The sequence below is a fragment of the Oncorhynchus kisutch genome, linkage group LG17 (assembly GCF_002021735.2).
Source record: "Oncorhynchus kisutch isolate 150728-3 linkage group LG17, Okis_V2, whole genome shotgun sequence".
Lineage (NCBI taxonomy): Eukaryota > Metazoa > Chordata > Actinopteri > Salmoniformes > Salmonidae > Oncorhynchus > Oncorhynchus kisutch.
The window spans coordinates 59,861,416-59,875,470 of NC_034190.2; the positions used below are offsets into that span (position 1 = coordinate 59,861,416).

Genomic DNA, 14,055 nt, shown 5'->3' on the forward strand with positions numbered 1-14,055 from the left:
GATGCTTTGGTGACTAATACCACATTATCCATCAGCTGTTTACAAGTGTGGAGCAATTAAAAGACTGAATTAAAACCCAATTTTGTTACTTCTTAATTAAGGTTTTCCTGGATGTGTTAAACTTTAATCTTAGCCTGCCTTGTGCCATTTCACTAATCCCACCATCTCATTAGCTTTATCCCTTGTTTTTTAATCACACGTCCATTCTAGCTAGAGAAATGGTACTCAAATCTGGATCAAAGTACTGAAAGATTTAAAGATGTCTGTAATCTTGTCTAATGTCCATTGGTGGCACTCATGGTTTCCTGTCTTTATGCTATAGCGTAGCCGATGTGGAATAACTACTCAGTTAGCGATGCTCTAATCTTGTGCAAGTGATGTCATCCGCCCTGAAACCGAGAAGTATTGTTTCCCCAGACCTAGAAATGCTTTTGTTTTAGGTCATTGGTATTGATGGTGCTTCTTTGGGTTACGAATGTTGCGTGTTCGTGCCCAGCTTGGGGCAGACAGGGATGGAAGCTATACTGTTACACTAACACCATGATACATGGCCTTGAATTCTAAATAAATCACTCACAGTCACCAGCAAAGCACCCCCACACCATCACACCTCCTCCTCCATGCGTCATGGTGGGAATCACACATGTGGAGGTCATCCGTTCACCTACTTTGCGTCTCACAAAGACACGGCAGTTGGAACCAAAAATCTCAGATTTGGACTCGTCAGACCAAAGGACAGATTTCCACCGGTCTAATGTATATTGCTTGTGTTTCTTGACCCGAGCAAGTCTCTTCTTATTATTGGTGTCCTTTAGTAGTGTTTTCTTTGCAGCAATTGGACCATGAAGGCCTGGTTGACGTAGTCTCCTCTGACCACCTGATGTTGAGGTGTCTTTTACTTGCCCTCTGTGAAGCATTTATTTGGGCTGCAATCTGAGGTGCAGTTAACTCTAATGAACCTATCCTCTGCAGCATAGTTAACTCTGGGTCTTCCTGTACTCATGAGAGCCAGTTTCATCATAGCGCTTGATGGTTTTTGCGACTGCACTTGAAGAAACTTTCATAGTTTTTGAAGTTTTCTGGATTGACTGACCTTCATGTTTTAAAGTAATGATGGACTGTATTTTTTGGCTTATTTGAGCTGTTCTTGCCATAATATTGCCTTAGTCGTTTACCAAATAGGGCTATCTTCTGTATACCACCCCTATCTTGTCACAGCACAACTGATTGGCTCAAACCCATTAAGAAGGAAAGAAATTCCACAAATTAACTTTTAACAAGGCATACCTGTGGTTCTGAAACACATCAGTGCGCAGTTGAATTGGCACCTTTTCCTAGACCATGTTGCTATGTGCATAAAAGAAAGTTAACCAGCATATTGGTGTTGAGAACAATGCGGCGGAGGCTGCAGCAGAATGAGGAGACGAGAACACAGCTCTTACCTTATTGGCTAAGAAAAGTGAGGAGAGAGGAATCCCCAATTTAATTAGGTCTATAATCAATAGCCTAACTGTTAAATCTGCTTGGCTTTATGAATCATCCATATATATCTATAGAAAAAAGACAGATACTGCTTCTGTTGCCTGTTGATTGTCAAGTAAACAATTTCTAGTAAACATGTCAATTAAACAATTTCACACATTTAAAAAAATCTTTGCTTTGCTTTAATAAAGGCTTTACACTTTCCCCCTCCCCCCATTAGAACAGCTTCTGGTATTATTTATAATTTATTTAGTGTTGTTTACACTGTTCCAAATTGTCAAAAATTATATTTATAATAATAATAACACTCCTTGTCTTTTTCTCCTTCTTCTTCTTTTTTAACTATGATGATCATCAGTATCATAATAAGTAATGTCATTATCATTAGTAGGCTTAATATAGCAGCCTTGTGTAACCACCATTTTGTATTTATTTTTTTACCTTTATTTAACTAGGCAAGTCAGTTAAGAACAAATTCTTATTTTCAATGACGGCCTAGGAACAGTGGGTTAACTGCCTGTTCAGGCATTGAGCTGTAGGCCTAAGTGCATCCTCTTTAGTCTTACAACTGTAATTTAGGTATATATTAAGCCTATATTTCAACACTTATATAGGGTACTGGATCAATCAATCATTCATTCGTTCATGTCATCACACAGCATACGAGTCATTCATAATTGGAAATGCAGTAAAACTTTTTCATTTTAAAATAAAATAAAGCGACCTTTGAATAATTTGCTTAAACATTAAATAAACCGTTCCATTCCGGAAATTGCATTCACGAACGATTGCGACTGTTTAGTCTTTGCTGTAATAAAGACTTGACAAAAAAAAACATTACAACAGACTCTCTGGTACGCTTGTAATTTATTTTGTGTTGTTTACATTTTTCCAAACGGTCCGAAAAAATTATATTGTGATCTAACAGCACCTGTTTGGCACACATAATATACACGCAGCCCTTGCTCCTTACCTTACTTTTCTTGATCTCCAGTATTTTCCACAATACTAAGATTTATTCCACACATCTGACTTCCCCTTTACCTCATGAGCAACCAGTAGCCTAAACATTCCCCCTTTTCGGGTTTATTTGTCACGTCCTCTGCATCCATTTTGCTGTTACGGTGTTTGGAGTTTGTTATAACCAATTTATTAATGTGTTTATGATATGCTATAGGTCAGGCCACATTGGTCACATGATGTGTTCTTTATGTTATGGAAAGAGATCAAGATTTGAGGGAATATGGAATGTTTTCCTAAACAAATGATGTATTTTGGGAAACAGATCTTTGCCGTCAGAAATGGCTGTGATAAACACTGTGGTGGTCGGACTCCCTCTAGTCATTTGTTTGTCATTTTTGTGTCAAACAATGTGCTTAAAGCATCAGACAAGCTCAGTGAATATAGTTGATTTGATTAAAACTAGGGTTGCACGTTTTGGGGAATATTCATAGGTGGAAACTTTCCGTGGGAATATATGGGAAGTAACGGAATTATGTATGCAAATTAATATGAATACCATTTAAATGTAGATGTTTTTTGCATTGGATATTTGCATTACCATATCATATGGAGACATAAACATAAACCATTTACCTTATCATAAATAGACATAATCGCAAATGATGAAATCCTTCCAATAGAACTAAAAAAACAATTTAGTTACGAATTGAACTTTAATTAAATGAGTTGTCTCTTCATATGGGATGATTTCACTGAACAACAAAAGAAAGGGAATATTGAATGATCCCCAATGATCCATCACATCCCCCAAAAACATTTTCAACATACATCTGTTAAATGATAGTATAGAAACTAAAGATTTGTTTGTCTTCCTCTCAGGCTTCCATGTCTTCTCCCTGGACCTCCTCAATGTCCACCTCTTGAACATCAGACTCTGAGGCCTCATCTTCACTGTCACTTTCCAACCTTGTTGAGGATGGCTCGTTGTCAGGCTCAAAAACCTCAAATTTGCCCAGATGGCCACCAATCTTTCAACCCTTGTATTGGTCAGCCTGTTGCGTGCTTTGGTGTGTGTGTTCCCAAACAAGGACCAGTTGAGCTCTGAGGCGGCTGATGTTGGTGGGATTTGGAGGATGATGGAGGCAACAGGGGAAACAACCTCAGATCCACAAAGTCCCTTCCACCAGGTGGCTGATGAGATATGTTGGCACGACTGCCATATTGCATCTCCATCCCAAAGCCCTTGCTTAGAAGTGTACTTCACCAGACTGCCAAGAACCTTGCCCTCATCCAGGCCAAGGTGGCCAGACACGGTAGTGATAACACCATAGGCCTTGTTGATCTCTGCACCAGACAGGATGCTCTTGCCAGCATACTTGGGGTCCAACATGTACGCTGCGGCGTGTATGGGCTTCAGGCAGAAGTCTTTAAGCTTTTTGATGTATTTCAGAACTGCAGTTTCCTCTGCTTGGAGCAACAGTGAAGTGGGCAGGGCAGTACGGATTTCTTCTCTTACATCTGCAAGCAGAGTCTGAACATCAGACAGGATGGCATTGTCTCCCTAAATCCGTGCAATGGCTACTTCAATAGGTTTCAGGAGTTTCAGGCTGCTTACCACTCTCTTCCAAAATACATAATCCAGGAGGATCCTCTTGATGGGGCTGTCCATATCGGCAGACTGTGATATGGCCATTTCTTGGAGAGACTCCTTCCCCTCCAGGAGACTGTCAAACATGATGACAACACCACCCCAATGGGTGTTACTGGGCAGCTTCAATGTGGTGCTCTTATTCTTCTCACTTTGCTTGGTGAGGTAGATTGCTGCTATAACTTGATGACCATTCACACACCTAACTATTTCCTTGGCTCTCTTGCAGAGTGTATCCATTGTTTTCAGTGCCATGATGTCCTTGAGGAGCAAATTCAATGCATGAGCAGCACAGCCAATGGGTGTGATGTGTGAGTAGGACTCCTCCACTTTAGACCAAGCAGCCTTCATGTTTGCAGCGTTGTCTGTCACTAGTGCAAATACCTTCTGTGGTCCAAGGTCATTGATGACTGCCTTCAGCCCATCTGCAATGTAGAGACCAGTGTGTCTGTTGTCCCTTGTGTCTGTGCTCTTGTAGAATAGTGGTTGACGGGTGGAGATGATGTAGTTAATTATTCCTTGCCCACGAACATTTGACCACCCATCAGAGATGATTGCAATACAGTCTGTTTTCACTATGATTTGCTTGACTTTCACTTGAACTCTGTTGAACTCTGCATCCAGCAAATGAGTAGATAAAGCATGTCTGGTTGGAGGGGTGTATGCTGGGCGAAGAACATTCAGATCCCTTCCAATAGACATTGCCTGTGAGCATCAGAGGTGATCCAGTTGCATACACAGCTCTAGCAAGACATTCATCAGCATTTCTCTGACAACGTTCCTCTATTGAGTAAAAAAACAACAGCTTCTGATTCCAGTAGGACCATGAGCTGTTGCTGTCGATAAGGTGTCTGATTCATCATTTGCACCTCAAATAGAAGTAGAGGGACTTTTGTCTGAGGTTGCTTGTTGTGAGCGCTTAGGGAGCTTTATGCACTTTGCCAGATGATTCTGCATCTTTGTTGCATTCTTCACATATGATTTGGCACAGTATTTGCAAATGTACACAGCTTTTCCTTCTACATTAGCTACAGTGAAATGTCTCCACACATCAGATAGTGCCAGTGGCATTTTCCCATAAAGATTACAAATACAATTCCATGTACAGATAAATAGTTACGCAGTTAGATTAAGCAATTCCTTTGTAAGATAAATGTTTTTAAATTAAACATGTATGGAAACAGGTGAATTGACACTCCTCAGTTAGCAGGCTCAAGCAAGTTAAAACCCACATGGTAGCAGGAATTGTTAACAAGTTAGAAATGATCTAAACACACTGCTGTAGGCTACTATTTACTAGTTAACAAAAAAATATGTCTTTAAAATATACCCTTACCCAGTATTGTAATCAAAACTTACCAGAAAGCATATAGTCCTTGGCTCAGACAGTGCTGGCTCAATAGCATCTCATTAATATGCCACAAGACCTAGAAATGCCTTATGTGTATCCCACAAAAAAAGGTTAATTGTTATAAACTAACTTTTTTGATGAATTGAAGTAAATTCCCCAAATTCCTGGGCTTAATTTCCTGGGAAAATTCCAGAAATTTCCCGGAAAGTTTCCGACCCTTTGCAACCCTAATTAAAACACGTAGGATGTTTGGAAAAATACACGTTTTAAAACAGACGACTCTTGGTCGACCATTATGTTTTGGAGTCGTGGACGGCCCTACAACATAGATTATTGTAACGATGTGTGCTGAGTGTCGGGAAGCAACTTCAGGGAGTGAGTGTTTTAATAAATAAATGAAACAAACACGTAACACAAACAATGCACCGACATGACCCAGGAACAGATACAGTAATGCCTGGGGAAGGAACCAAAGGGAGTTTTATTTTTTATTTATCCTTTATTTAACCAAGTAGGCCATTTGAGAACAAGTTCTCATTTACAACTGTGACCTGGCCAAGATAAAGCAAAGGAGTGTAACAAAAACAACAGAGTTACACATGGGATAAACAAACATACAGTGAATAACACAATAGAAAAATCTATGTACAGTGTGTGCAAATGTAGTAAGAGTAGGGAGGCAAGGCAATAAATAAGATTACGGAGGAAAGGCAATATTGGCGAAATAATTACAATTTTGCATTAACACTGGAGTGATAGATGTGCAGATGATGTGCAAGTAGAGATACTGGGGTGCAAAAGAGCAAGAAAAATAAATAACAATATGGGGATGAGGTAGTTGGGTGGGCTATTTACAGATAGGCTGTGTACAGGTGCAGTGATCGGTAAGCTGCTCTGACAGCTGATACTTAAAGTTAGTGAGGGAGATATAAGTCTCCAGCTTCAGTGATTTTTGCAATTTGTTCCAGTCATTGGCAGCAGAGAACTGGAAGGAAAGGCGGTCAAAGGAGGTGTTGGCTTTGAGGATGATTTTAGAAAGAGAGGGTCCAGATTGTCCAGCCTAGCTGATTTGGAGGAGTCCAGATTTTGCAGCTCTTTCTGAACATCAGCTAACTGGATTTGGGTGAAGGAGAAGCGTGGGGGGGTTCGGGCAAGTTGCTGCGGGGGGTGCAGAGCTGTTGGCCGGGGTAGGGTAGCCAGGTGGAAAGCATGGTCAGCCGTAGAAAGATGCTTATTGAAATTCTCTATCGTCAATTTATCGGTGGTGAAAGTGTTTCCTAGCCTCAGTGCAGTGGGCAGCTGGGAGGAGTGCTCTTATTCTCCATGGACTTTACAGTGTCCCAAACCTATTGGAATTAGTGCTACAGGATGCAAATTTCTGTTTGAGTGACATATATAGGGAAGGCAATCAGGGAAGTGATTGAGTCCAGGTGAGTCTGATGACACGCAGGTGCTCGTAACGATGGTGACAGGTGTGCACCATAAAGAGCAGGCTGGTGGCCTAGAGACCGGCGAGGGAGCACACGTGATAGTACCCCCTCCCCGACATGCCGCAGGACGCCGACCAAAATGACGATCCCGGGGATCAGGAGTGGACTGGTCACCTATGCTGAGGCGCGGGAAACCTGTTTGTCCAGCTGAGACGCAGGAGCATGGCGACCTAGAACGCCGGAGTGAGAGCATATGTGACGTTACCCCCTCCCTGGTGCGTTCGGCTCCATCCGCAGGACGCCAACTAAAGGGACGATCTCGGGGATCAGAAGCGGACCGGTCACCCCTGCTGATGCGCGGGAACCTGTCGCCGGCTGGGGCACGGGAACCTGACAGACCGGTTGAGACAGAGTAGCCTGGCGATCCAGCTGAGGCATGAGAGCCTGACGAGCCGATGGAAGCAGGGGAGCCTGGCGATCCGGCGAAGGCATGAAAGCCAGACGAGCCGGCTGAGGCAGGGGAGCCTGGCGATCCGGCTGAGGTATGAGAGCCTGGCGATCCGGCTGAGGTATGAGAGCCTGGCGATCTGGCTGAGGTATGAGAGCCTGACGAGCCGATGGAAGCAGGGGAGCCTGGCGATCCGGCTGAGGTATGAGAGCCTGTTGCGGCTCCCGGACCCAACATCATTCCTACCAAAACAAAAAATAAATATAAAAAAAACACTCCCTGATGCTTCCCTTCGGTGAGGTGTTATTCTGTAACGATGTGCACTGAGAGTCAGGAAGCAAGTTCAGGGAGTGAGTGTATTAATAAATAAATGAAACAACCATTTAACACAAACAATGCACAGACATGACCCAGGAATGGAAACAATAACCCCTGGGGAAGGAACCAAAGGGAGTGACATATATAGGGAAGGTAATCAGGGAAGTGATGGAGTCCAGGTGAGGCTGATGACGCACAGGTGCGCATAACGATGGTGACAGGTGTGCGCCATAATGAGCAGGCTGGTGACCTTGAGACCGGAGATGGGGCACACGTGACAATTATCCTCAATGAGACTATGAGATTATAACTGTGCCGCTGGCTACTTCAGTCCTGTAAGAGAATGAGCTCTGCACACCTCCCAATCCCAAATTGAATATTATGGTTGCATGATACACTTTTTATATCTTGAGTCTTTTATGTGCACATTCTCCTTCTATGGATAGATAGGCCTACCTGGAAATACTTTTGAAGTAGGATAACCAGACCGGCAAATGTAGCCTATTCTAAGACAACAAAAGGCTTAAATTCAGATGTTAGTAAGAAGTCAGTATATTGTTATCAAGTTGGCTACAATGGCCAGACATCGTAGTTGTCTGTTGTTCGTAAAGTATTATTACTGTATACTATATGCTTTACTGCTTTCACTTTTTTGAACTGTGTGACCAACCTAAATATTATAGCATTTTCTTATGACTTACTTACACTATATATACAAAATTATGTGGACACCCCTTCAAGTTAGTGGATTCCGCTATTTCAGGAACACCCATTGCTGATAGGTGTTTAAGATCGAGCACCCAGACATGCAATCTCCATAGACAAACATTGGCAGGAGAATGGCCTTACTGAAGAGCTTAGTGACTTTCAAACGTGGCACCGTCATATGATGCCACCTTTCCAACAAGTCAGTTTGTCACATTTCTGCCCTGCTAGAGCTGCCCCAGTCAACTGGAAGTGCTGTTATTGTGAAGTGGAAACGTCCAGGAGAAACAACGGCTCATCCGCGAAATGGTAGGCCACACAAGAGCTGAAGCATTTAGCGTGTAAAAATCGGCTGTCCTCGGTTGCAACACTCACTACCGAGTTCCAAACTGTCTCTGGAAGCAACATCAGCACAATAACTATTTGTCGGGAGCTTCATGAAATTAGTTTCCATGGACGAGCAGCCGCACACAAGCCTAAGATCAACATGCACAATGCCAAGGGTCGGCTGGAGTGGTGTACAGCTCGCCACCATTGGACTCTGGAGCAGTGGAAACATGTTCTCTGGAGTGATTAATCACGCTTCACCATCTGGCAGTCCGACTGACAAATTTGGGTTTGGCAGATGCCAGGAGAACGCTACCTGCCCGAATGCATAGTGCCAACTGTAATGTTTGGTGGTGGAGGAATAATTGTCTGGGGCTGTTTTTCAAGGTTTGGGCTAGGCCCTTTAGTTCCATTGAAGGGAAATCTTAACGCTACAACATACAATGACATTCTAGTCGTTTCTGTGCTTCTGACTTTGTGGCAATAGTTTTGGCAAGGCCCTTTCCTGTTCCAGCATGACAATGCCCCTGTGCACAAAGCGAGGTCCATACAGAAATGGTTTGTCGAGATCGGTGCGGAAGAACTGGCCTGCACAGAGCCCTGACCTCAGCCCCATCGGACACCTTTGGGATGAATTGGAATGCTGACAGCGAGCAAGGCCTAATCGCCCAACATCAGTGCCCGACCTCACTAATTAATGCTCTTGTGGCTGAATGGAAGTCCCCGCAGCAAATGTTCCAACATCTCGTGGAAAGCCTACCCATATTAATGCCCATGATTTTGGCATGAGGTGTCCACATATTTTTGGTTATCTAGTGTAGCTCCTGTCTGGCTCAGTTGGTAGAGCATGGCACTTGCAACACCAGTGTTGTGGATTTGATTCCCACGGGGGACAGATATGAACATTTATGCACTCACTTCTGTAAGTTTCTCTGGATAAGAGTATCTGCTACATTACGTAAATGTAAGATAACAACAACTAACCTTTTGGGAAACACTGTTCATAAGTACTGCATTACCATCACTGGGGTAGAAGTAGTTGTCAAAGTCATATTCCCCATATCTTCAAAGACAACAGCTGAAGCAGAAGAAATCTTGGAGCGGACACCCTTTGCCCCCTGATAATAGAGCTACATTATGTGGCTGTTATCTGAAAGATAATTGAGCTCTCTAAGAATGTCAGCTATTTTTAATCGTGAGGGGCGGAACTTCTGTTTAAGAGTACAAATCAGATTATTCTCAGAGAGCGAGTGGTCACCTTCACATGACAAAGCTCATCTGTCTCGCTCTCTCTCTCTCTTTCTCTACCCCTCTAATGAAATTGTTGTCACGTTCCCTGTACTCTCTCTCTCCCTTTCTCTCTCTCTGCTGTCTTCCGCTATGCCGCAGGGCTCTCTTGCTGATGTAATTTATTCTATGTCTTTGCTAGCATCAGGGAGAGCCTCCTAAAGTGAACGTTCTTCATGCAGACAGCTCCTGAGAGAGGCTCTGCTCAACTCTGCTATTACAGTGAGGACACATCGCTTTTGACGTAAAAAGCACTTAGTGATTGCAGCCAGAGCCTAATTGAAGCAACCACAATAGCCGTCAGTTAAGAAGAAAATTAGATGTGACATTGTTGGATATTCGTTTTGTGGCCAGTAATTGCCACTGTGTCGCAGGATGGTGACTTCAACAACATTGGGGAGGTTTTGGATTTTGCAAGGGGTAGGGAAGAGTGTGATGGGTAGGGTATATGTGTGAGTGTGTAATAGGCAGGCTGGGTTCAACCCACTATAGGTAATATGTCATGCTGGTCTTGGGATGTGGACATCAGAAGACTGCTGACTTTATGTTTCTGTTAATTTATTGTTTCAGGATTGCATTCCATTACCATGACCACAGAAAAGGGATTGCCCATGGAGATGAAGAGTACCATGGAGGGTGATGTCAGGAGGACCAATCAGGTTGGAGAGCTGCAAGACTCACAGTCGTGTATCATTTTGCACTTCACATTGCATTAAACCTACAAAACACAGTATATCATAAAAAGGAGCAAATCTTTGAATATTATGCAGTTTGCATTGTATCGTATGCCTTTTGTGGTTATTACATGAATGTCCACATCATATAGCCTACTGTTTTGAGATTTCATACATTGGCTTGGTTACTAAGTCAATAATTTGTGGTTTATGACGTCTTATTTGAAACTTTTCACTTATCCTAAGGATCATGACAGTAAGACGTCAGATGACCATCATGGGGACATGGATGACAGCTCAGAGAAGACCCCCAGCAAAGCATCAAAATCCCCCCAGAAATCTTCCAAACGCCCCAAAACCGTTCCTGTCAAAATCTCCCTACTTGACGGCTCAGAGTATGAAACTGGAGTAGAGGTATTTACTATATGGGATTTCAAATCTTTTTTTATTTAAAAATGTTTTGGTCCCCTTTTTTTGTAACAAAGTTAAAATCAGACAGGGAGATAGAGAGTTTAGGGGCAAAGACAGGATTGACCATGACTAGGGCTAATCACTAGACCAGATTTCAATTCTGTGAAATTAATTATTTTAGGCGGCATCATAGCATGTTTGGTAACGCTTCAAGAATAAGGATAGTGCCAGTTCCAAAGCAATCTGTCCCTTGTAGTGTTCAAATGCTAAATCAAACATGCTGAATTGTAGACATTAACAAGTTATATCCATGTTGCTGCAAACACACCTCTATCTATGTGCACTGCCTGGAGCTCTTTAGCTTCTAGCAAAGGTTGTAGTTATTTTTTAACCTTTATTTAACTAGGCAAGGCAGTTAAGAACAAATTCTTATTTTGATGACAGCCTAGGAAGAGTGGGTTAACTGCCTGTTCAAGGGCAGAATGACAGATTTGTACCTTGTCAGCTTGGGGGTTTGAACTTGCAACCTTCCGTCCACCGTCCACCTCTCTAACCACTAGGCTACCCTGCCGCCCCCAGATGCAGACAATGTCGAATTAACAATGGTTTAATAATCCAACGGGGGCAGGCAATAGACAGGTCAAGGCAGGCATGGGTCAGTAAACCAGAGGTGGGGCAACAGTACCGGACGGCAGGCAGACTCAGGGTCAGGGTAGGCAGAGGTCAATAATCCAGAGGTGGGGCAAAGGTACAGATCGGCAGGCAGGCTCAGGGTCAGGCAGAACCTGTGTAGGGGGGTGGAGACAATCACAAAGACTTTTTCTTAATTAGTGATATTTATGTATAGGATGAGTAAGAGAGTTCTGATTTTACTTGAACACAAGGTTCACTAAGACAGGATGTGTTTTCTGAGGCTGCTACTTACAGCCCTCCCATATCAATGGACCTCTTGATTCAGTGTCCTATTCCTCTCTCTCTCTCTCTCTCTCTCTCTCTCTCTCTCTCTCTCTCTCTCTCTCTCTCTCTCTCTCTCTCTCTCTCTCTCTCTCTCTCTCTCTCTCTCTCTCTCTCTCTCTCTCTCTCTCTCTCTCTCTCTCTCTCTCTCTCTCTCTCTCTCTCTCTCTCTCTCTCTCTCTTCTCACACACACACACACACTAGGTTTGAATATTTTACAAATGTTCCATCCCCAGAATAAGTCACTTTTCTTCTGGGGAACATGGTATTGCTACCTGAGCCCGATGACCCATATATTAAATACATTTTATGATCTCTACATTAACAACATTTAATGAGCCCAATCCAGAAAAAGCCCAAGTGATTGTGCCATTATCCAATACATTCTGTATATGATAAATCTACTGCACATTACGCAAAACAGAAAAACATAAAAGCCCATAGATGTAGCTAGCTCTATGCTCTCTTGGGTAAATAAATTAAACAAGCAGGCTAATGTTTAAGAGGCTAATATTTTTAAGTGTGAACTGTATTACTGTACTGTATTCTATTATATTCTAATACAGTGCATTCGGAAAGTATCCCCCCCAAATTTTTTACGTTACTTTTTACGTTACTTTAAAAAAAAAATTTTTAGAATTGTTCTGCAAATAAATCAAAATATATATACAGTACCATTACTTTGGGCTCCCAATGGCGCAATGGTCTAAGACACTGCATCTCAGTGCTAGAAGCGTTGCTACAGACCAACCTGGTTTGAATCCAGACAGTATCACAAACGGCTGTGATTGGATGTCCCATAGGGTGGTGCATAATTGGCCCAGCGTTGTCTGAGTTTGGCCGTTGTAGGTCATTATTGTAAATAAGAATTTGTTTTTAACTGACTTGCCTAGTTAAATATATAAAAGAGTATACAATTTGACACACCTTCTCATTCTAGGGTTTTTCTTAATTTTTTACTATTTTCTACATAGTATAATAATAGTGAAGACATCAAAAATATGAAATAACACATATGGAATCATGTAGTAACCAAAAAAGCGTTAAACAAATCAAAATATATTTTCACTTTGCCTTAATGACAGCTTTGCACACTCTTGGCATTCTTTTTAATTTGTGGAATTTCTTTCCTTCTTAATGCATTTGAGCCCATCAGTTGTGTTGTAACAAGGTAGAGAGAGTATACAGAAGATAGCCCTATTTGGTAAAATACCAAGTCCATATTATGGCAAGAACAGCTCAAATAAGCCAAGAGAAACAATAGCCCATCATTACTTTTTATGCAGTCAAGAACTTTGAAAGTTTCTTCAAGTGCAGTTGCAAAAACCATCAAGCGCTATGAGGAAACTGGCTCTCATAAGGACCGCCACAGGAAAAGAAGACCCAAAGTTACCTCTGCTGCAGAGGATAAGTTCATTAGAGTTAACTGCATCTCAGATTGCAACCCAAATAAATGCTTTACAGAGTTCAAGTAACAGACATATCTCAACATCAACTGTTCAGAGGAGACTGCGTGAGTCAGGCCTTCATGGTTGAATTGCTGCAAAGAAACCACTACTAAAGGACACCAATAATAAGAAGAGACTTTCTTGGGCCAAGAAACACGAGCAATGAACATTAGACCGGTGGAAAACTGTCCTTTGGTCTGATGAGTCCAAATTTGAGATCTTTGGTTCCAACTGCCATCTCTTTGTGAGATGCAGAGCAGGTGAACGGATGATCTCATGTGTGGTTTCCACCGTGAAGCATGGAGGAGGAGGTGTGAGGGTGTTGGGGTGCTTTGCTGGTGACACTGTCAGTGATTTATTTAGAATTCAAGATACACTTAACCATCATGGAAACCACAGCATTCTGCTGCGATACGCCATCCCATCTGGTTTGCGATTATTGGGACAATGATTTGTCTTTCAACAGGAAAAGGACCCAAAACACACTTCCAGGCTATGTAAGGGCTATTTGACCAAAAAGGAGAGTGATGGAGTGCTGCATCAGATGACCTGGTCTCCACAATCACCTGACCTCAACCCAATTGAGATGGTTTGGGATCAGTTGGACC

General features: G+C 42.4%; 1 protein-coding gene across 4 annotated transcripts in view; it reads left to right on the forward strand.

Moving 5' to 3' along the window:
• si:dkey-178k16.1 (protein 4.1) overlaps positions 1–14,055 on the forward strand; it is a 102,137-nt gene that overhangs the window by 15,444 nt on the left and 72,638 nt on the right. For all 4 annotated transcript variants that reach the window (XM_020506383.2, XM_020506384.2, XM_020506385.2 and 1 more), the window contains exons 2-3: positions 10,530–10,618; positions 10,880–11,047. In XM_020506383.2, the coding sequence (XP_020361972.1) occupies positions 10,547–10,618; positions 10,880–11,047 (240 nt within the window). In that variant the 5' untranslated portion in view covers positions 10,530–10,546. The remainder of the gene's footprint in view (positions 1–10,529; positions 10,619–10,879; positions 11,048–14,055) is intronic.